Source organism: Triturus cristatus, chromosome 1_2, assembly GCF_964204655.1.
Source record: "Triturus cristatus chromosome 1_2, aTriCri1.1, whole genome shotgun sequence".
In the NCBI taxonomy this organism is placed as follows: domain Eukaryota; kingdom Metazoa; phylum Chordata; class Amphibia; order Caudata; family Salamandridae; genus Triturus; species Triturus cristatus.
In genome coordinates this window covers 914,156,188-914,182,317 of record NC_140580.1, presented here as the reverse complement: position 1 = coordinate 914,182,317, position 26,130 = coordinate 914,156,188, and the positions used below count along the sequence as shown (strand labels likewise).

The 26,130-nt window shown below is 50.1% G+C and overlaps 1 protein-coding gene across 6 annotated transcripts in view; it reads left to right on the top strand.

The window, feature by feature from the left end:
- Positions 1 to 26,130, top strand: part of SAMD11 (sterile alpha motif domain containing 11) — a 250,260-nt gene that overhangs the window by 188,088 nt on the left and 36,042 nt on the right. For all 6 annotated transcript variants that reach the window (XM_085609682.1, XM_085609681.1, XM_085609683.1 and 3 more), the window contains exons 6-8: positions 7,549 to 7,641; positions 13,153 to 13,314; positions 24,653 to 24,803. In XM_085609682.1, coding sequence (XP_085465808.1) covers positions 7,549 to 7,641; positions 13,153 to 13,314; positions 24,653 to 24,803 — 406 coding nt within the window. The remainder of the gene's footprint in view (positions 1 to 7,548; positions 7,642 to 13,152; positions 13,315 to 24,652; positions 24,804 to 26,130) is intronic.

Genomic DNA, 26,130 nt, shown 5'->3' with positions numbered 1-26,130 from the left:
TGTTGCTGTTTTTTACATAAAGAGAAAAACGGCAGTATTCTTTTTTATGTCCATGCTAAATTCACGTGAGAGGCACAGGTCACTTTAAATGGATGATGACGACCCCTAAATCGCGTCATGTGATCAAGGCCGAGGCAGGCCGAAACGCGTCATGGCGGTAGCAATAAACTGAAAATGTAAGCACTTACTTGGTGGTTCGCTTCCGTTTGTCCCTGAGGAAAAGGATTTCTAAAAAACTGAGTTTGTGGAATATATATATATATCTATATCTATATATATATACATATATATATACACACACACAAACGAGTGATACCGTTCTTGGACTCGTATAGCGCTTCCTACCCCTGACGAGGCACTGACGGAAGCACATTAGTAGACATGCACGGTGAGGGGAACTGGCAGTGCTTGCTTGTAAGCATGTTCTAACTTACACAGTTGCCTATATGGAAGCATATTTGTATCACGAGGAAGTGAGCTGAGCGGTGCTCTAGTTTGTCCTGGGTCCGCTGCACGTGGGCGTGTAATCAGAAGCAGATGCATGGTGTGAGTGATTGAACGCATGCATTATACATTATTATAGACTGCATTCTGCCTCATTATGCCTGAGAGTGCCTGACGATGTGGAATTCTATAGAATTGCCCGTGGGCTAGTCAGGATCCGTCCAAGTGGGAACATTGATTGTTTACAGTTGTTTTATATTGTTATGGGGCTGTATTCTGTATTCCGAGATGAGATCTAACCCTTTGATTGCCACATTATAAAAAGAAGTCAAAGGGTTGCTCCTGAATAGCTACTTGTAACGATAGACCTGAGGCCACCCGAACTAACTTTTACTTGTGGTCTACAACATTGTTTTTAACGTTCAATGATGCATTTGTACAGCTTTATACCTTCTATTACCTGGATTGTTCTTTTTTGCGTCACTACTTACCTGACTACCTACATGTTTAATTCAATACCTTTCCTTGTTCATCTTGCATGCTTGTGTATAGCGCTCTGATACCCGATGGGTCATGTTTGTGCTTTAGAAAACCTTTCTAATAAAATAAAAATAAATAAATTCTTCAGGGAGGGCTGGGACCCTGAATCTGCCCATGCTAGATCTGTGTACTTGTGCGTGCACCCACTGTTGCTGTGAACGTGCATGCCAATGAGTTCTGTGAGTACTTGCATCGACACCCATGCTGGTTGTTCATAGGTGTGTACTTACTAATGACTGTGCATGTTTGTACGCTTCAGGTGTGTGCTGGTAGGATCTCTCGCTGCCTGCGAGTGGTGTATGCTTGTGAGCGGTGCATTCCATGGAGTGGTGTGTGCCCTGGGGTCTCTCTCTGCCTGAGAGTGGTGTGTGCTTGGGACCACTCTGTTCCTGTGAGTGCTGTGTGCCCTGGGGCCGCTTTCTGCCTGTGAGTGGTGTGTGCTTGGGATCTCTCTCTTCCTGTGAGTGGTATTTGCCCCGGGATCTCTCTCTGCCTGTAAGTAGTGTGCCTTGGGATCTCTCTGCATGTGAGTGGTGTGTGCCCTGGGGATCTTTCTTCCTGTGAGTGATGTGTACCCGGGGGCCTCTCTTTCGCTGTGAGCGATGTGTGCCCGGGGGGCTCTTTCTTCCTGTGAGTGATGTGTGCCCGGGGGCCTCTCTCTGCTTGTGAGTGGTGTGTGCCTTGGGATCTCTCTCTCCCTGTAAGAGGTGTGTGTGCCTTGGGATCTCTCTCTGCCTATGAGTGGTGTGTGCCACCGGGATCTCTCTCTTCCTGTGAGTGGTGTGTGCCCTGGGATCTCTCTCTGCCTGAGTGGTGTGTGCCTAGGATCTCTCTGTGCCTGTGAGTGGTGTGTGCCTAGGGATCTCTCTCTGCCTGTGAGTGGTGTATGCCTTGGGATCTCTCTCTCGATGCCTGTGAGTGGTGTGTGCCTTGTTATCTCTCTCTCTTCCTGTGAGTGGTGTGTGCCTTGGGATCTCTCGCTCTCTGCCTGTGAGTGGTGTATGCCTTGGGATCTCTGTCTGCCTGTGAGTGGTGTGTGCCTTGGGATCTCTCTTCCTGTGAGTGGTGTGTGCCTAGTGATCTCTCTCTTCCTGTGAGTGGTGTGTGCGTTGGCATCTCTCACTCTCTCTGCCTTTGAGTGGTGTGTGCCTTGGGATCTCTGTCTGCCAGTGAGTGGTGTGTGTCTTGGGATCTCTCTTCCTGTAAGTGGTGTGTGCCCTGGTGCCTCTCTCTGCCTGTGAGTGGTGTGTGTCTTGGGATCTCTCTTCCTGTAAGTGGTGTGTGCCGTGGTGCCTCTCTCTGCCTGTGAGTGGTGTGTGTCTTGGGATCTCTCTCTCTTCCTTTGAGTGGTGTGTGCCTTGGGATCTCTTGCTTCCTGTGAGTGGTGTGTGCCTAGGGGTCTCTGTCTGCCTGTGAGTGGTGTGTGCCCTGTGATCTCTCTCTCTTCCTTTGAGTGGTGTGTGCCTTGGGATCTCTCGCTTCCTGTGAGTGGTGTGTGCCTAGGGATCTCTGTCTGCCTGTGAGTGGTGTGTGCCTTGTGATCTCTCTCTCTCTTCCTTTGAGTGGTGTGTGCCTTGGGATCTCTCTCTTCCTGTGAGTGGTGTGTGCCTTGGGATCTCTCGCTCTCTGCCTGTGAGTGGTGTGTGACTTGAGATCTCTCTCTTCCTGTGAGTGGTGTGTGCCTTGGGATCTCTTTTCCTGTGAGTGGTGTATGCCGTAGGATCTCTCTCTTCCTGTGAGCGGTGTGTGCCGTAGGATCTCTCTCTGCCTGTGAGTGGTATGTGCCTTGTGATCTCTCTCTCTCTTCCTTTGAGTGGTGTGTGCCCCGGGGCCTCTCTCTGCCTGTGAGTGGTGTGTGCCTTGTGATCTCACTCTCTTCCTTTGAGTGGTGTGTGCCTTGGGATCTCTTGCTTCCTGTGAGTGGTGTGTGCCTTGGGATCTCTCTCTCTCTGCCTGTGAGTGGTGTGTGACTTGGGATCTCTCTCTTCCTATGAGTGGTGTGTGCCTTGGGATCTCTCTCTCTCTGCCTGTGAGTGGTGTATGACTTGGGATCTCTCTCTTCCTATGAGTGGTGTGTGCCTTGGGATCTCTTTTCCTGTGAGTGGTGTATGCCGTAGGATCTCTCTCTCTTCCTGTGAGCGGTGTGCGCCGTAGGATCTCTCTCTGCCTGTGAGTGGTATGTGCCTTGGGATCTCTCTCTCTTCCTTTGAGTGGTGTGTGCCTTGGGATCTCTTTTCCTGTGAGGGTGTGTGCCTTGGGATCTCTCTCTTCCTGTGAGTGGTGTGTGCCGTGGCATCTCTCTCTCTCTGCCTGTGAGTGGTGTGTGACTTGGGATCTCTCTCTTCCTGTGAGTGGTGTATGCCGTAGGATCTCTCTCTCTTCCTGTGAGCGGTGTGTGCCGTAGGATCTCTCTCTGCCTGTGAGTGGTATGTGCCTTGTGATCTCCCTCTCTCTTCCTTTGAGTGGTGTGTGCCCCAGGGTCTCTCTCTGCCTGTGAGTGGTGTGTGCCTTGTGATCTCACTCTCTTCCTTTGAGTGGGTGTGCCTTGGGATCTCTTGCTTCCTGTGAGTGGTGTGTGCCTAGGGATCTCTGTCTGTCTGTGAGTGGTGTGTGCCCTGTGATCTCTCTCTCTTCTTTTGAGTGGTATGTTCCTTGGGATCTCTCGCTTCCTGTGAGTGGTGTGTGCCTAGGGATCTCTGTCTGCCTGTGAGCGGTGTGTGCCTTGGGATCTCTCTCTGCGAGTGGTATGTGCCTTGGGATCTCTCTTCCTGTGAGTGGTGTATGCCGTAGAATCTCTCTCTACCTGTGAGTGGTGTGTGCCTTGGGATCTCTTTTCCTGTGAGTGGTGTATGCCGTAGGATCTCTCTCTTCCTTTGAGTGGTGTGTGCCTAGGGATCTCTGTCTGCCTGTGAGTGGTGTGTGCCTAGGGATCTCTGTCTGCCTGTGAGTGGTGTGTGCCTTGGGATCTCTCTCTCTCTGCCTGTGAGTGGTGTGTGACTTGGGATCTCTCTCTTCCTATGAGTGGTGTGTGCCTTGGGATCTCTTTTCCTGTGAGTGGTGTATGCCGTAGGATCTCTCTCTCTTCCTGTGAGCGGTGTGCGCCGTAGGATCTCTCTCTGCCTGTGAGTGGTATGTGCCTTGGGATCTCTCTTCCTGTGAGTGGTGTATGCCGTAGAATCTCTACCTGTGAATGTAAATGTGCAGATATTTATATAGCGCAAATCACCAACCGGTCTCTAAGCGCTTGCTTAGGGAACCCGTCCTGGTATTCCCTTGTGAGATAACCCAGCAGGGCATCCACAAGGTGAAAGCCAGGCATCCCGCCGCGAGGGGCCATTGTGGAGATTAAGCAAGCTATTGCCCAGAGTTGCAGAGTGTGAACCCATGAATCGAGTATGCACTGGAGCGAGAATTATCGAGTCCATGGACAATTTATGGACTCAAGACCCAGCCGAGCCGGGAATTGAACCCTGGTCCCGGGCTGACCTCTGCTTCCAGGTCTGCCTACTCTAACCAGTGAGCCACACTTCTCCACAGAATCTCTACCTGTGAGTGGTGTGTGCCTTGGGATCTCTTTTCCTGTGAGTGGTGTGTGCCGTAGGATCTCTCTCTTCCTGTGAGTGGTGTGTGCCGTAGGATCTCTCTCTCTTCCTGTGAGTGGTGTGTGCCGTAGGATCTCTCTCTGTGAGTGTTGTGTGCCTTGCGATCTCTCTCTCTCTGCCTGTGAGTGGTGTGTGCCTGTAAGTTGTGAGTACTACTCCGGACATTCATGCCGTAGCAATCAGCGGTGCAGCGGGTGCAGTGGCATCGAGTCCCAGAGGCCAAAGAGCCCATTCAGCCCTCATAACGTCTTTATTTCACTACACAAACAGAGGTCAGGGTGTATTTTCCGTGCTTGCACAGGGGCGCTTGACCCCCTTGGTGTGAGTGGGGGACCTCCCAGTCCGCCCCTCCACTGCAGCCGAGGTGCCAGCTTTGAGCTCTTTGCTCGGGAGAGGTCACATCACTAACAATGAATGGGAGGTCCCCCCCCCTCCCCCCCCCCTCCTGTTCCTCCAGGCCCCGTCCCTCCAACAGCACCGTTTAGGCCTTGAGCCCCACCCTCCTCCCTCAGCACACATACAAATCATGGAGGATATTGATAACCATTCAGCGGGGGCGGGGGCTTTGAGGGGGTGCGGGGTTGCTGTAACATCCACGCCTGCCGCCTCCTGTGTGCAGGCTGGAGCCCATTGTCTTAAGTAGGCAGCGAATACAATGCAAGCACAGGCTGGGGGCACTAGGCACGGACAGGTAGTATTTGTTCACAGTTCACACACAAGCTGCAGGTCCAGTGTGTGCACACCGGGCACTGATTAAATTGCCACCACAAAGTGTGCAGTATGTACGCATCGGTAATAAGTCCAGGGTAGTGCATTTACTAGTCCTTGACTGTACCCGTGCACAAGCGATCATCTTTCACTGTAGTAATGTGTGCAGATAAACAGACAGTGGCTGTGCATACTGCGCCCAAAGGCAGTGAGTCGACTCTGCACGGACTGCACAGTTTGCCTCTTTGTATTTAGTGAGCAGTGCACACACTGCATCCAGTATGTGGATATAAAGTACACACAGATGGGGACTTAACCCTCGCACCACACACAGTTGAATCCTTGCAGTACACATGACCAGTGAATGCGTACTGCGCACAGAAGTCGGTGAGCAGGCCCATTGAACGGCATGCTGTTGCGTGTTTGTGCAGTGCACATACACATTCAGCCAATGACGGCAGAGAAAAAACGGGCAAGGGGTGGACCTTTGGCACGGCACATAGTTTCCTCCTTGAGTATCGCACACGCACATCCAGGGAGTGAATGCAGCGCACATGCAGTGAGTGCATACACCGCACATCCAGTGAGTGCATACACCGCACATCCAGTGAGTGCACGCAGAGCACACACGGACATTGAGCGGACCATTTGCATCAAGTGCATATATTGCTTATTTGTTCAATGCACACACATATCCAGTGACTGCGATATGCGTGAGGCAGAGCTAGTGAGTGAATGAATGCACGCAGGGCGCATTCGGTGAGTGAATTCAGCGCATTTAGTGAGGCGTGTAGCGCACACCCATTGTGTGCATCCGGAGACACACAGACACGAAACGGGCAGTTTGCACTTACTGCACCGACTGCCTGTTTGTTCAGTGCACACGCGCATGTAGTGAATTCATACAGCCTACGAGCAGCCAGGGAGCGGACTATTTGCACTAACTGCACCGACTGCCTGTTTGTTGTTCGTTGCACACGCGCATGCAGTGAGTGCATACAGGGCACACACAGACAGGTAATGGACTGTTTGCACTAATTGCCTGTTGGTGCGGTGCACACGCGAGTGCATGCAACCAAGGAGCGGCCCCACTGCGCCGACTGCGCGTTTGTTTGGTGCACACGCGCATGCAGTGAGTGCAGGCAGCACACTCGCAGCCAGAGAGCAGGCAGACCTTGCACAGCACTGCTAGAGAGAGCGCTCTTTAGTTGTTTAGTACCGCACACAGGGACGGGCGCGGAGCCCCGCGGTGGCAGCAGACTGAGGCAGACGGGGAGGGCTTCGGACGGAGCGCGGGGAGACTGGCGGCGTGAGATCCCGGATCCTGGGCGGACAGCTGTGAGTTCCCCCGTTAGACCGCAGCGCGGCGCCCACTCCCCAGCTGGGTCCTCCGGGAGACGGGCAGAACGGCTGCTGCGGATCCCCGTCAGGCCACCAGAAGCAGCGCATCGGACCCAGGAAAGGTTCCCGGACTGGCATCGGAGCGGATCCCGGTGAAGTCTTTGGCTAGGCGGCGGGCGGGCAGCTCGGCGGGACCCTGCCTGGTCCTTGTTCGCCGGCGGTGCAGCTCTGTCCGACGCGCGGCATGAACACGCCTGAATCCTCGGAGCGGCAGAACCGCGAGGAACAAAGGATGAATCTGAGTAAGGAAGCCGCCGCCTTCTAGGCGCTAGCAGGTCGCGGGCCGCGTCACCAGCGCCGGCCGGACCAGTGGGTGAACCCCTGGCCGCGAAACCTAGATCTTGGTTCCGGAGTTCATGGCGAACCCGCGAGCGAGCCTTGTGCTCTGAACCCCGAAAAGTGCTGCGTAGCCAGTGTGCAAAAAGTCGCCTACAAATGCCGTACCATGAGAGGGGATCTCGCTTATTCCCCCCTCCCCCAACCATTCTTGTGAGCTCCCCAAACCACCGTGCAAACTCCGAACCTTCCTGGCGAACCACGCGGCACAAGCGAATTTTAGGGGGGGGGGGGGGGGGATAAGTTGGTTAGATTCATCGCCCCTAGCGGGGTTTTGTAACTGGTATTGGTTGGACGTAATAGAATTACGAAATGTGCAAGAATTATGACTTCGTTTTTTAAGACAACTTCATTGAAAACCCGTGCAGGGGGGCGGGGTGATGCAGACAGGGGAGGAAAGTGAAGTGGTTTTGCGTTTCCTTTTCTGAAATGTCCAGACTGTCGTTACACATCTCTCTGCAGGCGGCGTGCATCTCAAACTGTTGACTAATTCCGATCCGTGTCCTCTCTTTTCCAGATGACTTTTTAGGAAAAAAGAGGGTGTGTTCTCCCAACAGCAACAGTGAGTGTGCGCTGGAGAGCAAGAAAAGCCGGAGCGACTCCCCCAAGGGTAAGTCAGTGGGTGCGCACCTTTCAGGGCACTGGGGCAGTGGCGTTGCCAGGTAGACATGGTCCCAAATGCAAGCAAGCAAGCTGTCCGCTGTGTGTGTGTGTGCATGTGTGTGTGTGTGCTCGGCTGGCAGCTGTAGGAGTGTGGTGCTGCTGAACCTTGAGGAAGTATGAGGGAGTAGTCTGGGCAGGGGTCTTAGATGGAGCTTTTTTTTCTTAGTGCAGGGACTGCAACCTGTCAAATAACTTAAGGCGAATGATGTGTGGAGGAGAATATGTGTGCGAGCGGACGAGGCAGGAACCCCTGGTCCCTAGCTCTTCAAGAGGCCACCATCATCTACCCACGGCACCATACCAGTACAGGGCTGATCTCCGTTGGGCCGTGGTACTGTAGAAGCGCAGGCCCTGTGCTAACCAGGCAGGCTATGCACTCCCTAACCATGCAGGCCCTGGTGCCGTTTCTGCCCCAGTGTGGTCACAGGATCTGTGATTATTTTTGGGCCATGCTCGTGGACAGTGGCACAGTCCTAGTGCAGAGCCACGGTCTTGTACTGGTGCATGTCCTGATGGTTTCACGGTGCAAGCCCTTGCGGTGCTGCTGTTCTAATGTGGGGACCTTGTGCAGATGTAGTAAAGATCGAGTGTCCTGGGGAAATATCGAGCTATGCAACAAAAGATACAGGCCGGTCCGGCTGCTTCACGACCAGGGGTCTTCATCACTCCATCCCCAGTCCTCATGGTTCCTGAGGCTGGATTCGGACTGTTCATCCTCGTGATTGGTCCGGCCTCCGTCTCGTGTTTGGTTGTAGCCATGTTTTTTGTCAATGGTCAGTTTTAACATGTCAACGAGCACTGTTCCCTAAAATGCCCCAATCCTGAAAGTGTTGCAAAAGCCATCACAAATTCATCTTAAAACAGCCTTGCTTCATAGGGTGAGCTGCATATCTTGTGTAACTTAGCCCAGTCTGATAATGCTTTTCTTGCAAAGGTGCTGTTGCCCGTGCCTCGCGCCCCTGTCAGTTTTGCGAAGAACTGACACTTGTGCCCTGGCATAAGCCCCCAAACGGCCCTGTTCTCGCAGTGGACTCAAGAAGAGACTGAGTGAGTTAACTGAGAATGGGTCACCGACAAACTTTACCTGCAAAAAGGCCTGATATTTAGAAACGCTCCTTCATATGCCACACGTGTGTGCTTAGTATTGAAGCTGCCAGTATATAAGACAATGCGGGACACCGATCCTCCACAGATCTTTTGGCAATTTCGTCATCTTCTCTACTACATGGGGTTGGAAAATCTGAAAATCCTGTAACTTGGAGCGAGACAAGGCATCAGCTGAATTGTTTTGAATTCCAGGAACATGGCTGGCTTTAAACAGCACATTAAGTTTCAGGCAATTAATGACTAGGTGTTTCAGTAACCTTACCACTACCAAACACAACAGGATGATGGATGGAGTGCTTAAACTTTTCAACCACTCACCCCCAGTCACAGAACTGGGTTTAATCCATCGTTCTTTTGCTCACTATGCCTCCCTAGTTTGGACCCAGCCATATGCAAATCAGTCTTGACTCTGTTCCTCATGGGAACAGTCCAGTCCGCAATTGCCAGGCCAGGTCCTTCCTTGACCGAAAACAAACATCCTGTGATAGGTTTCGGGTTTTCATCCCTCATCAGCCAGGCTAGCTTGAATCTAGTGGCATAGCGCGCAAGGGACCCACATCTAGCCTGTAAGAGGCTCCCTGTCAGTCAATGTCCTCAAATGCTACCATATTGCCAGCCCAAAAGATCAGGCACCTGTTCTTGAACATTTCTTACCAAATAGTTACTGCAAATATAATGTGAAACAATTCCAAGAAAGCAATGATTATTGTCACGACAAACTCCTTCCAAGACAGCGGTAATTCCCCTTTATATCATCTGCTATCTTGTACTACCCCAAAACGAATACTGCTGGCTGCATCTAGGTACAGACCCAGCTAGGACTGGTTGGAAGTGGGGAGAGGAGGTAAAACAACTGCACCTTTTAATCTGTGTTAGAAAACTGCACCAAATTCACAAGTCCTCTCTGACCAGAGAGCAGCCTTTGGCCTAGCTATAGACCTGCAGAAAGGTTGGGCCATGGGAATAATCCTAAGGGCAAAATTCAATTGACCTACCAATGCCTGAAGCTGGTGTAAAGTTACTTTTGTTATGAGATAATAATGTGTGTTATGGACTGGCCGATGGTTCTCACCTTCTGAGATGGGGTACAATACTCGCCAGCCATAGAGTCAGTTTCAATGCCCATGAAAATAATGCAGGTAGATGTGCCAACTATCTTTCAGCTGCGAGGGGGAACATGAAACCCCAGAGTAAAGTAACAAAAGCTCCGGAGGCTGACCCGCAGACAGTAGAGCTGGTCAGCCCCATTGAGATGAAGTAATCCAGGTAATGACTGCCACCCGGAAACCCAGTCTTTCTTGTGACTATGAACTCCAAGGTTGAATTGAACTGTTTGAAATTGGTGTAGGAGATAATGCATCCCAGTGGCATGCACATGTCATAGTAATAAATGTTCTTATATTGAACTCTCAGCAGGAAATAATCTTCTGGGAGATGCTTGACGGCTGACTCACTGCCAGCCTTGGCAAGGAAGGCTCACTGCCCCATTCCCTTATGCTTGCCAGTGCATGGTCAACAGCTGTGTATCTCACTGAGAAAAACCTGTGGGGCTGTGGTGTCATTAACTGATGCCCTTTTTGGCACAGAGAGATTATGAATCAGTCTGAGCTGGCCAGGCTCTATTTTGGGAACAATGCGCAAAGAGTGGAGCCGAGAAGTACCCGTAACCCTCCCTATTAAAGTTTCTTGGTGAAGTTTTTTTTTTTTACTAACAATGCTTGTGTGCAATTGAATTGAAATTTGGTTTATACAGTGAGGGATGGGGACTACCCTTGAATTTGGGATCCTAAACCACTGGGAGAAACCCAGGTGCAAAAGATGCGCTGCATTTTCGTTCAGGTACAAGTCAAGCCTAGGCAGCAGCTTGTCTACCTGTACTCGTGTTGATAAATTGAGGCTCGCTGGGTGATTTGACATAATCCTTGCCCTTTTCTTTGGCCTTCTTAATGAATTTGAATTCGAGGCGTGGTCCCAGGACACAAAAGGAACACATGTTTGAATGTGCACGATCCTGTGGAACACGTGGAAAGCGCGTACTATAAGGCAGCGCGCCTTTAGGACACGGGCCCCCGGGATCCCGGCCACACCCTTGTGGCTCCTGGATTAGGGATTGGTCGCCGCGAACTGCGAGAAGTACTTCCGGGGCACGAGTGACGTCACTTCCTGCCAGGGGAGGAGAGGGCGGGGGCCTATTTAGGGCACATTACCCAGGCCCTCGTCCTCTCTTACAGCGCGGCCCCATGTGCAGTGGACTCCGTGAATCTCGCGAGCCAGAAGGCCCCTTAGTGCTGGAAGCGATAGAGAACATTCTTGGTCGACAAATTAAGTTCTGCCATTTCTGCTGATAGAATTATGAAGTTATGATCAACATAAATGATAATATCGTTCAGTGATCAAAATTAATAAATATCGTGTATGAATTTTGAATCTTATTGATGATATATTGTCATGTTTATATGTGATGGTTTGTAATAAACATGGCCTCTTTTACCCACAGCTCTGATCGTCAAGTCTTGATTTGTGGGTTAAGATGGGGGCGGGGCCGGGAACACCCTGGGGGGTCCGGGTCCTATGCACACTTCTCTGTTGAAAGCCCAGCAAGACCCTTTTTCATCCCTACCAGAGTGTTATTGACAAGGGTGCTGCCTCACAGGGTTGTTGTTATTGGACTTCTCAAACCGCGCGTTCAGCTCGGTCTGATCCCATCTGATATCAGGATCTTCGGCCTGGCCCCCTTGTATCACTGTCATAATCCAGCCATGCCTTGCAATCCCCATAAACACAGCTCGCCTTATGGATCTCATTAGCGTAGAATGTCATTGATGCCACCAACTCAGGACTCTCCTAAGATCACTGTCGCATAAACATTGACGCCAAACAACCAAATAGTATTTTTCTCAACAACCTTGGGTTATTTGGCCTTAGCTGACACCTTCCATTTCTTCTCTTTTGACGCGAGCTCCCTCCTTTCCCAAGTGTCAGTGAAAAAATCTCAACAGAATCTTGTTTCCAAATCGTCTTCTACATCAGCTGCCCCATGCGCAGCGAGCCGGCCTGGTGTTGGGAGGATGGTTTCTTCACCGCCTGTCCCCTTAGGAGGGACAGCATGACCGTTTTCTGTCGCATCCTCATCTTTCTCACTTTCATCTGCTGCTAGGGGAGTCTTTGGTCAAAGGGGCCGCTTTAGTCTCACCTCCCTTACTCTTCTGTTCACTTTCTACTCTTGCCTGATCAGCTGCAATGGCACCCGCATGATTTTTGGTAAGTCTGCAATGGCGGAGAGTGCATTGCCTGATGGTGCCTATGGGGAGGGCAAAGATGAACCAGTGGTAGGTCCTTCAGTGCTCCTGGGTGTTAGAATAAATGTGACCCGTGGTTGAGTCAGATGCTCTCTTGTTGGTAACCGCGACTGAAGAACCTGCTGGGGTGGAAACATCTCCCTTGAAACCTGTGTGTTGCCCCCGTGGGAGGATGTTGTGGTTGCATCTGAAACTGATTGACCTTTAGCCAGGAGAGATCTGTGAGAGACTGACAGATCACCACCAGGACTCAGGGGACTTTATTCGACTCAGTCTTTAGGGTACAAAGCAGGGACCACCCTAGGCATTGGCGCAGGGTCGATGGGGGCCTGATGGATGGGTACAGTGTTTGGGTTCTCTGCTACGGGAACCACCCCAGAGGGCCCAGCTATGTCCCTTTCGCCTGGCGCCATGGTCTGCACCGCTTGCTCAGGTGCGGCCTGTCTAGAAGGAGGACACGCTGAGGCCCCACACTCTCCTGTAGTAATAAGTTGCTGCAGGAGTGCGGGTTCCGGAGGGAGAGATGCTGCGCAGATGTAGGCGATGGATGAGGTCATGGGGCTAAGGCAACAGGGCTGCAGGGGCGAAGCTGTGTCCGATGGCGCATGCATTCAGGAGCGACCATGCTGTGCCTTCCTCCGGTCCTGATGTTGCGATGAACTGCCCTAAACAGCCCTCGATCATAGCAAAATTGGGAGCTGAAGCGATGGGTCATTGGCGCCTTAGGGATCTTGGCTTTGGTCCTGTGACTCGGAAGATGACAGCTAGGAAGTTGCGCTAGTGCTCCTCATGAACCCCCCAACCACCACCACCTCCACCTGCCTCGGTCCCAAGAGCAGTACAGGGGCAAGTATCCGCATGGGTCTTCTCGCCATCATAAATCCCAATGGGGGTGAGCTCTGTTCAGACGTGCCAGTACTTAGGGTAGGGTACTTGCTGACGGGGGGGGGGTTTTGTACAGGAGGGCAGACAGTACAAGTAGAATACTTTGATGTTTTAACTTTTTGATGCCCTGTTTTGCACTTTGCCTAGTTCTTTTCCTTCCCCCCCAGAAACCTCTCACACCCCCCTGCTGGAGGAGCCTGGCACACAGATGACCCCCGAGGAGCACTACAGGCGCATGATGTCCGCCCTGAGCGAGCATGGGGGCTTCGAGGAGCAGCAGCAGCGCCTCTACCAGCTGGCAAGCAGCATGGGGGTCCCGAGCCATGGAGGTGAGGCACAGCCACAACAACCAGTGGAGGTGGAGAAATGGGCTCTCCTAAACTTGAGAAGTGTTACTTTTTGTCTCTTGTGTTTTTGACCTTTGGCCTTATGCTGGATATGTCGCTAGGGCACGGATCCGATACATGTATTTTATGTGTTTAGCATGTTTGATGGGCGTGCATGCATGCATTGCCATTGTTTTTGTCTTTTCTGTAATATGCTGTCTTTGCTGTGATAAAGGGGTTGGAAGAGGGTGGGGGAGGGGCAGGACAGTGGAAACAATAATGTCCTTCATGTGTATTTTTCAGTTTGTGTGGAGGAAGGACAGTTCCAACAGACATGTTTTGTATATTTGTATATTTTCGATTGTGGGTGGTTTAGAACAAGGAATTATCTGGAGCCCTCGGATTTTTTTCTGGGCGAGGAAGATATGGGTACGTCTTTTCTTTTTTATGTTAGTCCACTTACGTGGGATTGGAACACGTGTCCTTCTCGATGTCCACAGATCTCTGCAGTATATATATCTCCAAAAGAAAGCTGCTCCCAAATTGAGGGCCTCACACTTCGTGTGTCAATATCCTTTATTTGGGTGACTTCAAAAGGAAAAGCAGGGTCCTTAGAACAACATCTATTAGCCTTTCAGTCCATACGCGTTTCATCTCCCGAAACGCGTATGGACTGAAAGGCTAATAGATGTTGTTCTAAGGACCCTGCTTTTCCTTTTGAAGTCACCCAAATAAAGGATATTAATACACGAAGTGTAAGGCCCTCAATTTGGGAGCAGCTTTCTTTTGGAGATATATATATATAGATGTATATATTAATCCAGTGAGTTGTCTTACTGAGATTGCACACAGTATGTTACCCACAGATCTCTGCAAATGGAAGCCGGTCCCCAAGGATCTTATTATGATTCAAACCTGTGACCTACAGGGTACACCGATATCAGCAGCGTATTCACCACATTGAACCATCATATAGGCCTCTCTTCCGGTTCTTCGGAAAGCCCAGGCAGCCTTCCGAGTGTGCAAGGCCTGGGGCTTCTTCTCTATTTGTTCCTTTACTGCAGAGGATGCTGGGATCTTTTACAAATGAAACGCCTGTCCCAGCAACAAGCCTTGGTAGTTAGAGCACCTGCGACGTTTGTGTATAATGACTGGCACTATCAAAACGTAGGGGTTTATTTAAAATATTTTGGCATAGGGCAGCGCCGCAAGCCTTCTAGCTGTGCTGCCATACGTAAAAAAAAAAAAAAGGGCAGGAATGCGCTGTATCTATAAGATATGGTGCATTCCTGTCCTTTCTGCCAACACCGAAGCACAAACTGCAGCCGAGCGCCAATGCAGGCACCCTTGCACCATGGTGCAAGTGCGTCGGTGTTGTTGGCATGGTTGTTTTTGTTTACGGAGGGACACCTTCATGCACAAACTAAATTAAAGGAGGTGTTTTCCTCATTCTGAACGCAGCACAGGTGGAAGGAGGAGAAATGTAAACGTTTCTCCTCGTAATGCCTGCTTTGGGAAGGCGTTAGTTTTGGCGCTACCCCAGATTTACGTTATGTTGTAAAACTGGGGCAGTGTCAATAAACATGGGTGTTACATGGGAACACCTATGGAACTCCCCTTCCTTGCAAATTAATGCATTACAAGCCCATAAAACGCCACACAGGGTGGCTGTGTGCAGCCTTGTAAAAAAGGGCCGGCACACTGTGCCTACGGAGCATCACAAGTGATGCTCGTGTAGCGTAAAAGTGACGCAGGGGCCTTGTAAATATGACCCTTAGAGTCATTCACATAGTGCCAGTGCTTTCTGCGGGGTGTTTTTATGTGTGAGGTGCTGCGAGGCTCTCCCTTCCAAGCCTCGCACGGTATTAGCCTTGTGTGATGGGAACATATATGAGCTTTAAGATGCACAGTTTCTATTAATCCAATTTATAGTGCTTTATGTGGGTGCTAGTGGGCGAAACAGCACCATTTTAGTGCTTTGTTGCTGTTAATGGTCAGGTTTGTATTGCTTACCTCAATTATATCTATTTAATCAGCCTCGGGAGGATGTAAGAACGAATTTGCTGTCCAATTTCCTACTAGGGAAAGTGCAAGTTGTGCACAGATCTCTCCCAACAATTAACTGCACTCCCACGGTCTGCTCATCAGAAAGTGGAACAGGATTAAACTCCCCATTGTTATGTGTTAATTGTGTTTTTAAAGAGAGCTGTGAGTAGCACCATAGCAAGCTACCAGCTCACACTGCACAGCCGAAGAGCTTTTTCGGTGTATTAAAGTGCATATTGGAAACCGAGATAGAGGTGCATTGTGAGAGCCCTGTCAGTGTCGCGGTACAGGGATGCTGGTGTTAAGTAACATTCAGGGTGGGTGCTTGTGTGAGTGTGTGTAGTGGGAGCTGAGTGGTTGTCGCGGGGCTGCATACTGCACTTTATAATGAGCCGGCATAACCTAGGATGTCTTTCTTTCTACTACTACCCTGGTACTTCACACAAGTAAGGAAAGAGGTCCCTCGTGAGAGCTCTGGTTCTGCAGTAACAGTGGGAGACGAGTGCATGATACAAGTCAGACTAGAGGCACATTGTGGGAGTTCTGTGGCTGTACTGGTACTGGGATAGATGTTCATACCGAGGACCTCTGTGAGCGCTTCATAGATGCTGAAGCAATGAGCTACAAGCGAAAGATGTGAGTTAGGATAGAGGTGCCTCGTGAGCTCCCGTGGATGTCTGTGAGAGCTCCATGGAGGCTGCAGCACTGAGCTACAAGCGAATGATGTAAGTCAGCATAGAGGTGCCTCGTGAGCTCCCACTGTGGATCTTGACTCCACCCTACAGAAGTTGCACACGCCTGGCTGTCTGTTGGGATGCAGTACAAAGCGATGCCCTTCTGGGACAGCGGACCATGAGCTGAGTGAACGTACACCTCTGTGTCCATATGGTACCAGGAGCCAAGTATGCGTCAGAGGCGCAACTAGAGCCAAATTTCGGGGGGGGGGGGGGGGGGGGGGGGGATGAGCAAAAATTTCGGGGGGGGGGGCTGAACTTTAAGCAATAGGCAGAGTGGAGCTGCAGGGGCTCTTAGAAGGGGTGAAACAACAGCGAGGCCTCATTAACATGCAAATGGTCTTTTAAAGACCTGTGAAGTGCTCGGGTGCGGCTGCTTTTTTGCCAGGAAGCTGTCTCATACCGGGCTGCCACACACGACGGGGGGGTGGGGGGGAGGCTGAAGCCCTTTGAGTCCAATGGGTGTTGCGCGCCTGGTATGCGTACACCCCTCTGGCTCTGTGTCCATATGGAACCATGACCCGAGTGGACGTACACCCCTCTGGCCCTGTGTCCATATGGAACCATGACCCGAGTGGACGTACACCCCTCTGACCCCGTGTCCATATGGTCCATGGTTCACTCGGGTCATGGAACCATGACCCGAGTGGACGTACACCCCTCTGGCCCCGTGTCCATATGGATCCATGACCCGAGTGGACGTACACCCCTCTGGCCCTGTGTCCATATGATACCAGGATCCAAGATACAAAAAAAGATATAACAGTGATGTGGGGGCTGGGGATATTACAGTCGTCAAGGCCGATGCGCAGTAGGAAGCTGGTCTCGTGCCAGGCTCTTAATAAAACACTCTATGGAAACGAGGAGGTAGATGTGCTTTAGGATAATTCTTTTTTAAACAGGGAAAAATAGAGCAAACTGTGAACAGCTTCTGTGGGGGAGGGGGAGGGGGAGGGGGAAGGGATGTGCGGCAACAGTGTTCTGAGACAGGGTTTCTGTGGGGGCGGGCAGAGGGTTGCATGAGGGGAGCAGGGTCCTGTGATAGGGTTTGTATGACGAAGGGGCGGAGAGTTGGCCTGGCAGATAGCAGGGTCCTGTAATAAGGCTTCCATTGGGGAAGGGGGCAGGAGGTGGTTATGGGGAATAGGGCTTTCATAGGGAAATGGTCTGAGGGAGGGGATGGGGGATGATAGTACCCCGCGAAAGGGTGTCTACAGGAAAGCTGGTGCGGGAGGTAGCAGGGACCTGTAAGAGGGGATGAGGTCAGGAGGTGGGCAAGGGAGGTAATGTCCTCTGATGGCGCTTCCCTGAAACTGGCGCCCAGAGGGTGAACATGTACGCACCAGGTTCATGTGACGGCTCCTTTAAAGGCGAAAGGAGCAGAGGATGAGCAAGGGAGGTAGCAGGGTCATGCTATAGGGCTTGTATTATGGGATGGGGCAGAGGGTGGGCGTGGGAGTTAGCAGGGTCATGCTATATGACTTGTATTACGGGATGGGGCAGAGGGTGGGCATGGGAGGTAGGAGGGTCATGCTATAGGGCTTGCATTGCGGGATAGGGCCGAGGGTGGGCATTGAAGGTAGCAGGGTCATGCTATATGACTTGTATTACGGGATGGAGCAGAGGGTGGGCATGGGAGGTAGCAGGGTCATGCCATAGGGCTTGTATTACGGGACGGGGCAGAGGGTAGGCATGGGAGGTAACAGGGTCATGCTATAGGACTTGTATTACTGGATGGTGCTGAGGGTGTGTGTGGGAGGTAGCAGGATAATGCTATAGGGCTTGTATTACGGGATGGGTCAGGGGGTGGGCATGGGAGGTAGCAGGGTCATGCTATAGGACTTGTATTACGGGATGGGTCAGGAGGTAGGCATGGGAGGTAGCAGGGTCATGCTATAAGGCTTGCATTACGGAATGGTTCAGGGGGTGGGCATGGGAGGTAACAGGGTCAGGCTATAGGGCTTGCATTGCGGGATAGGGCCGGGGCTGGGTATTGAATGTAGCAGGGTCATGCCATATGACTTGTATTACGGGATGGAGCAGAGGGTGGGCATGGGAGGTAGCAGGGTCATGCCATAGGGCTTGTATTACGGGACGGGGCAGAGGGTAGGCATGGGAGGTAACAGGGTCATGCTATAGGACTTGTATTACTGGATGGTGCTGAGGGTGTGTGTGGGAGGTAGCAGGATAATGCTATAGGGCTTGTATTACAGGATGGGTCAGGGGGTGGGCATGGGAGGTAGCAGGGTAATGCTATAGGACTTGTATTACAGGATGGGGCAGGGAGTGGGCTTGGGAGGTAGCAGGGTCATGTGAAAGAGCTTCTAAAAATGGAGGAGCATTATCCCTGGACAGGGCTCGCATAGGGAGGTATCTGGATCCTGAGATAGGGCCTCCATAGATGACGGGTGCAGAGGATGGGCATGAGAGCTAGCACGGTCTCTTGATAGTGGCTCTCTTAGGGAGGGCACAGTGTGGTCATGGGAAGAAGCATGGCCCTGTTGTAGGGCTTCTGTGGGCAATGGGACAGGGAAGCCAGGAGTAGGAGGGTCATTATATGCAGGTCGAAGAGCTGTTGCACTGTTCTGGGGAAAACATGAAAAGCTTTAGGTGGTCTTTAAGTACATATGACGGGTATGTAGTGGGCTCTCTGGTGTTGAAGTGCAGTAGGTTTAATGAAAGCACATACCTAGGTTTGTTGTAAGTGGTACGATTTACAAATAGTTAAATTAGTTTACAACATTTTAATAAGATTTTTACTGTTCGCAAACACTCTGATTTACTGAATCCGATGGTTTGCAAGTGCTAAAACCCTTAACACACGTGGCCCAAGAACCTTGGAATGAAGGGTTTGTAGGAGGGGGTGCACAGTGGTTTCACAACATACGAGTTTCTCGTTTTTTTTCAGTTCGAGGTAGTTGTCTTTGAGGGGGCGGGAGTTATAAAGAGAGCACAATAATGAGAATGAGTCCATGGACTGGTAGCTTTTGGGGCAGGTTTTGGTTGAATTGGTTCTGGGAGCATCCAGGGTGTATGGTTGTATCTATCACTTTGGCGTTTCCGGACTTCTCTGTGAGTCGATGAGGTTAGAAGCTTTATAAAGTATTTTAAATATTTATGCAGAGCAATTGTCTCGATTTCAGGGTCAAGAAGGTGGATTCTCAAAGGCTATTTCAAGCTTCCAGGCTTTCTTTGATGTTTCCTGCTACTTGACATGGGACATTAATGGTTTCTGCAGGTCTGGGTAGCAGCAGATGAGATAGTATTGCTAATACCAGGCAGTCATTGAGAGTGACTCCTAGGGTAAGCTTGGTGCTGGCATGAGTACCAGTGTTTGGTGGTTTGGTGGTGCACTTGGCCTTGAGGAATAGTAGAACAGTTTTGATTGCTATAGTTCTTAGAAAGAGCCTCCCACGTATGAATGGCTCCCAAGCATGCATCTGGTGTTGCTAGTTGATGTTTGGGTAGAGTTGATTTTTGTTGGCGCCATGAGGTTGCAGTCACCTGTGATCTTCGAGAGATTAGAGCTCCATGTTGAAGATCACTGAAGATGGTGGTGATTTTTAGTTGTTCTTTCTCATTGCAAAAGAGGCCCTTAAAAAGTTTTCAGTTCAGTGTGCAATAGGATGCATAGCCTAGTATGTGGCACGTCTACGTGATACGTTGAGGGGATGTGGGCAGGTGCCCGTTCAGAGGAACCTGTGGCTCTCAGTACATCCTTCCGGTTGTGCTTCCTGCCACTTTTATATTTGTGGTGCAGCACTGCTTCCTGTCTGTTGCGCGCTGTGGGGCACCCACAGTCCGCGTGGTATGGCAGATATAAGGATGTGAAAGGACACACTTGTAGCACAATCTGTGGTGGTTGGCGCATCCTTCCGGTAGCGTTTTCCGCCCGTAGCTCTGAAGCCTGCAGCTCTACTTCCTGTACAGCTCGTGAAGTGAGTGGCACCAACAAGTGTAAGGAGCTCCAGAAAAGCCTAATATTTTGGGACTCCAGTCCAGAAATGAGCAGGAGAGTAGGCGCTCAAGGTAAGCACCTCCAAAGGTTGGTGTAAATAAGACTCTTGGGAGGGTTTTAGATGGTTGGGATAGCATATGGTTGACCTTACCCCTGGGGACGAGAGCAGATCATCAAATGGATGGGCAAGGAAGGTCAAGAAAGCTAAACTCGTGATTGGGGTTGGTAGGTCTATGCTTGGAGGGCAGAGTCGGGAGGTTGAGCTTACCACCGAGGAAGGGAAATACGTTTTAGCGTGGGTGGCCAGGGAAGGGAGGTCAAGCTAAGCTCTGGTGAAGATTGTAGGTCTGTGCGAGCAGTAGAGAAGGTGGTAGGGTCTGCATGGTCGGGAAAGGATGGGTGGTAAACCCAATTACCAGGGACAGTGGTCTACGTCTCTGCGAGGCAGGTGCTGCTAAGCCTCAGGGTAAGGCAAGGAAAGGAGGTTGAGATAAGCCTTGGGGAGGGTGGAAGCACTCTGTATGGGTGGCCAAGGAAGGGAGGGATGCACTCAAATGACACATAGACTCCTGGTGAGGGTGGTCGGCCTCTGAATGGGGGGAGGAAGGGAGATTAAGCTAAGCCATGGTGAGGGCGGGCAATGAAGGGTAGGGAGTGCTAAGCCCCGGTAAGGGTGGTAGAGCTCTGCATGTGTGAGGTGGAGGTCTTGGAGATGGAGGTCCAGTTATCGCTGGGGTGAGGTTGGGAGGACGGTAGTTTGGTATGATTGGGCCTGGAGCTATTTAAGCTCATTAAAAGGTGCTGAGAAGGGGCTTGTCTTTCACAGAGGAGCAGCCGATGATGCTGGAGGTGGGATAGTGACGTCACCCGCGTGCCCTGCCTCACAAGGCACTTTGTGCACAAAGAATGGGCTGTGAGCTGCACAACCCGACCTATTACAGAGATTGTCATATCAGGAGGTGTACAAACAAATCCACCCTACCGACCTCTCCAAATAAAAACCATCTCTCCAGATTTAACGTGAAGATTAATTTAAGAGTTTAATTCTAGAATCGCCTGGCAGCGTACACCTTCATTTAGAGTGCGGCAGGATGGTGGCTGTCAGGTAAAAGCGTACAGTTATTGGATTATCACCATTTTTGTTAGTTTCTGTGTTTTTTTTAGACCTAAAGATACTGCAGCGGCACTGCACAGTACTTGACGATTACTGCAGTGCAAGGCCCATGTTGAGGAGTGGAAACAGTGGTAACCGTGCAGCTATTGCCAGTGTTAGCTGAATACAATAGTAATGCAGAGCGGCAGTGTAATTCGGGCTGATAGGAATTACCCCTCTATGTAGCACCCAGTTGCATCGGAGGGTCACAGGAATAATCACGTCCGTGAGCAGTTGTGACAGTCTTCCTTCCCTCGTTACCTCCAGTTTGGGGCTGGTAACAAGTGACTGTGCAAATTTGAGAATAGATGTGCAGTTTGCCCTCAGTCTAATAAGTGTCGTGCAGGAATAAAAACCCAAATTTGCTTCACTAGTAGCCCCATTCCGCTGTTTTCTGTTTTATTATGTCATCGTATATTATTTTTACCCTGCCACCCCCCTCTCCAACGTGGAAGATCGCGTGGCTCTTCATACAGAGGGCCCAACAACAGTACCTCTATTCATGGCACAGCTCTGGGTAGGTGGGGGGGGGGGGACTTCAAAATAGTCCCCTGCAGTTATTCCCAAGGGGTCATCCACTCTCAGCCCCCACCAGGGCAAGATTGCTGGTAAGTGGCAATCATTTGCTTTCAGGGATGCAGCATAACTGTATCCAAGCGCCGAGGCCTACTGGCTCCGAGACCCTTCTGCACAGACATGCTCATGAGCAGTGCATGGCGACAGGTACAGACATAGACACGAAGCCATGCGCGCACACTTGTTTTACACGCGCCTAGCGTATCGTTCGTAAAAAGACCCATGTAGCATTTCTATTATCTCACATGGGGCAATATTTTTGTGAGCAATGTTTAGAACACAATATTTCTGTCAGACGATATTTTGGTTACAATACTCTGGTAACTAACCACAGTTGTATCTCCTGCATACGAGAGTTGTTGAAGGACAGCTTCTAGCCACTCGTCCCGGCCCGAGCGATAGATGCACGAGTTTCTGCACTGGTCTTTCTAGTTCAACAGCACTACACTGGAATGGAGGCAGCGCCAATCCCCCTAAACAGACTCGGGCTGCGAGGAGATCTGAGGCCTGACTCTAATTGGAGAGCTTGTTCCCAGAGCCACTGCTGTAGTGAGTGATGTGGAACCGGAAAGGGAGTGGGGTAGGAGAGAGAGGGGAACTCAGTAGCTCATCCAGATGAGGTTAGGAAAATAGGAACGCTGAGGGGTAGACGCATGGGAGATGAGTGGAAAGTGGCAAGTAGGGAGAGAGATTACAAGGGGAGAGGGGTGCGCCACCAGAATATCAAGCTTGGGATCTCAGTGGCACCAAAAATCGTGGACTCATTATCGAAGGAAAATATATCGAGAGGTGAGTATAGCCACCTCCACACCTATGTGCTTTCACAATATGAATATGGTCAAGATGCATGGACGTGGAGTTAAGAATAGTAAATCTATAGTTCCCCGTGGCTTAGCTGGGGGGGGCGGCGGAGGTGAGCAAGTCCGGTCTGTCGGCTAGCCCCTCATCCCCCTCGCCCACACACAACAAGGTGTATGTTGAGCCCCCGTCCCCACCCCCGGAACAGGTGGGCAGTAGGTCTAGCTACGCCACTGATACTTCCTCTATGTGAACTTACCTCTGCAGAGGTCAGCCAGGCGTTGACTGATCGCATTACAGAACAGATGTTTTACATTACAACATGCATTGTGAATTACAATTGCGGAAAGGATTGCACTCTACGGGAGTAATACAAGTTCGCAGGTAGTGGCAGATACAGGGTTGCAATAGCCTATAATGCAGGTTCAGTACCAACGAGAAATAACTAGGTCGGAGTATGGCGCTGCGGTCAAACACTATCCTACAAGTTGTGACCTGAAGTATCCATACAAGCAGTGATCAGAACAGGCCTTTGGCACAGCAGAAGACCTTTTCTTGAAGCATAAGGGAACGGGATGTGGGGTGGTGAGAGTGCCATGAGAAAAGGCCACGCCAGGGCTTTAAGTGGGATGAAAAAACTGGGGGGTCTCTCAAAGGGGCGTGGTGAATGTAATGAAGGGCGTGGCTTGAAAACACGTAAGCTAAAAATCTGTGTTTTTCAGTGTGCCGCCCGACTTGTATTTTGCAGTTCCTGTCATTGCAACATGATATATGATACAACAAGTCACTTCATACCTACAAGTCAGGACTTTTGGCTTTGTCAATGGTTGCTAGTTGCATAAGATAAATAAGCAGCAACTGTGGCTTGTATATAATATTGAAAAAAACTTGCACTTAAAGCCCTAATGACACCACGACAATGTTGCTGCTCCTGAGTTTCAAAAAGAGAAGGGAAAACCATCCTCTTTAAAGGATTGCCCTTCCTCTACAACGGACCACCTGTGCCAGGGCACAAAACAGAGCTCGATAGAGACCCATTTCGAGGCCCCCTTAGAAAAACTACCGGTGCTCAGACCCGGTGAGACCCGGCCCACTTTAAGCCCTGGGCCACGCACTCTTTCAACCTAGAGGACCATCCGTTGGGTATGTGAAGGGTAGTCAAGACTCCTGAGCCCCCCTGGTGAAAACCTTTAGTGGTTTAATCCAGTGATCGGCACTAACTGCCTCCAGGTTTACAGAAAGGCAGTGCATGAACAAGGGTGGAGAAACATACCCTTTCCGTGGCACCATACGCCAGTGGCATCCAGGGAGCAGGACATAAATGGCTGAAATAACTATTGAGAGAAGTGCTGACTAACTGGGGACTTTACCAACTATTACAGTGGCAGCGGAGCAAAAGATAAAGTTGCACATCCATGACTAGTGATATATGTTGCCACGTGTTTCAGGTTGGAAAAAAGGCTACACCTTTAGGAATGATTTACAAACTGCATTTTGCATTATGTAAAGTAGTGCTACGGTTGTACCTACTACAAAATGCAATTCACAAACGTACATGTGCAAATCTCCTCCTCTCCTATATTTTTTAGGGGGATATCCTTACAAGTAAATTTCCTACTTAGCAGTAAATGTGCGATAGACCAAGGAGTGGCAGGAAAGGGATCATACTTACTACAAATGGGGGCAGTGTAGGGAGAGTTGAGATGGGGTTTAGAGAGAGACATGCACCCACCCACAAGAGAGTAACCCATTCCTATCAAGAACTGCACTTCCAAAGTTACTACAGCCAAAAAGGGCCTAAAATATCATGACATGTAATGTACTCCAACTCAGAGCTGGAGTAAGTCCAGCACCACACAAGTCCATCCACTGGTACTGCAACACCTGCCCACAGAAAATAATAGAGGTAGGGACTTAAAATAAAACCGCAAAGGAAATAATATTGAATTATTTAAACTAATTAAAAAAGATCATAATTTAATGTTTTTAAAAAATCTATTTATAAAACATACCTATGTGCCTGTTGAATATTGTATTTGGATGAATGCCAAGCTGACAGGACCTGTCTTTTCCCAGATATCCTTCGCGCCCGTCAGGAGGCAGCAGCAGCAGCTGCAAGGAACCCTGGGAACATGGAGGCGCACATCCCTTCATCCGCCAACTCATCCAGCCAGCGCCGTAAGCAGGGCCTCCCGCAGCATCGTGATGCCTCGCACTTCAATGAAAGGTAAGTGTTTGGTCAAGCTCTGGAAAAGATGGCAACCTGTCCGTACTGTTGAGCTGAGAATGGCTTATCTTCAACCCAGACCCAATGGCAGTGGGTCTCTACACCCCAACCACTTAAAAACTTATCTGACCATTGGCAGCCTTTCTGACCCTTGAACTCTGCAGTGATCAGTTTCATGGCACCCATAACAGCCTGTCTTCATTCCAGAGCAAAAAAATGAGGTTGAGGGTGCACACCGTATTAATCTATTCCAACCAGGTCTTTTGGCAACTAAACTAATGGGTGCTACGGTACTGTATCCGCTGTCAATACGGATAACTAGAGAAGGAAACAAGAAGATGTAGCAGGAAAACCTACTAAGTACCATGCACTGTTCACTGGTTTGTATGCCACAAACCCATCTTGAAAATCAATAAACAAGACTAGAAAATTATGTATTATAACATTATCTGCAGTTTATACATAAGTTCATCAAAGAATGTAAAATCATAATGTTCACAATGTAACACAAAATTGAAATGCTGAAAATTCCTTAACATTAATCACTCTTAATGCTGTGTACAAATCCATAAACAAGGTTCAGAAATACAAGAACATAAAGTTTCAAATCTTGATCCATGTTTTAGAGTGCGGCCTTCCACCCTAAAACAACATATTAGCCAGACTACCCCCAGACAATATTGGTGCAGCCTACTCTTTCACCTTAAGGAGGCTTGTCTGAGACAGACTCCTTAGCTCCCATGGTGGTCTGTGCACACTGTTGAATGCACTGTAGACATTCTGGCGACCTGACCTCACGCTTGCATACTCCCTGAACCCCATAATGGCATACCTATTCCCCTGAACCCCATATTGTCTTGTCAGTACACGACAGCCGCATGGTGACAGCCCCCATCCCATAACAGCCTGTCTACATTGGCTAAATCATGCGTTCCAACTGGGCCTATTTATTTACCAGAACCTCAAAGCGGCATGTCAGGATTTTTATGATCACCATGAGGCCTGCCCTTCCCCTTAACTCTGACATGTCCACTCTGCAGAACCCCTAAGATGCCTGTCCAATCAGCTGAGCTGCATTTAAATCCAAAGCACTGAACCTCACTATTCCTAAATATTTTACGAATTTAACATCTCTGTGGACTCCAGCATGGTTAAAAGCAAAGTAAATAATCCAGCGATTCTAGAGAAGATTCTGCATTGCTCGAACCTTTTCAGGCCTCGCTCCTAAAGAGACCATCACAAGTCTCCAGAAGAATGATCCGCGTCTTCAAGCTAATAAAGGGCTCCCGCAAAGTAGACCTGCTCCTGAAATACCATGATGCAGGAA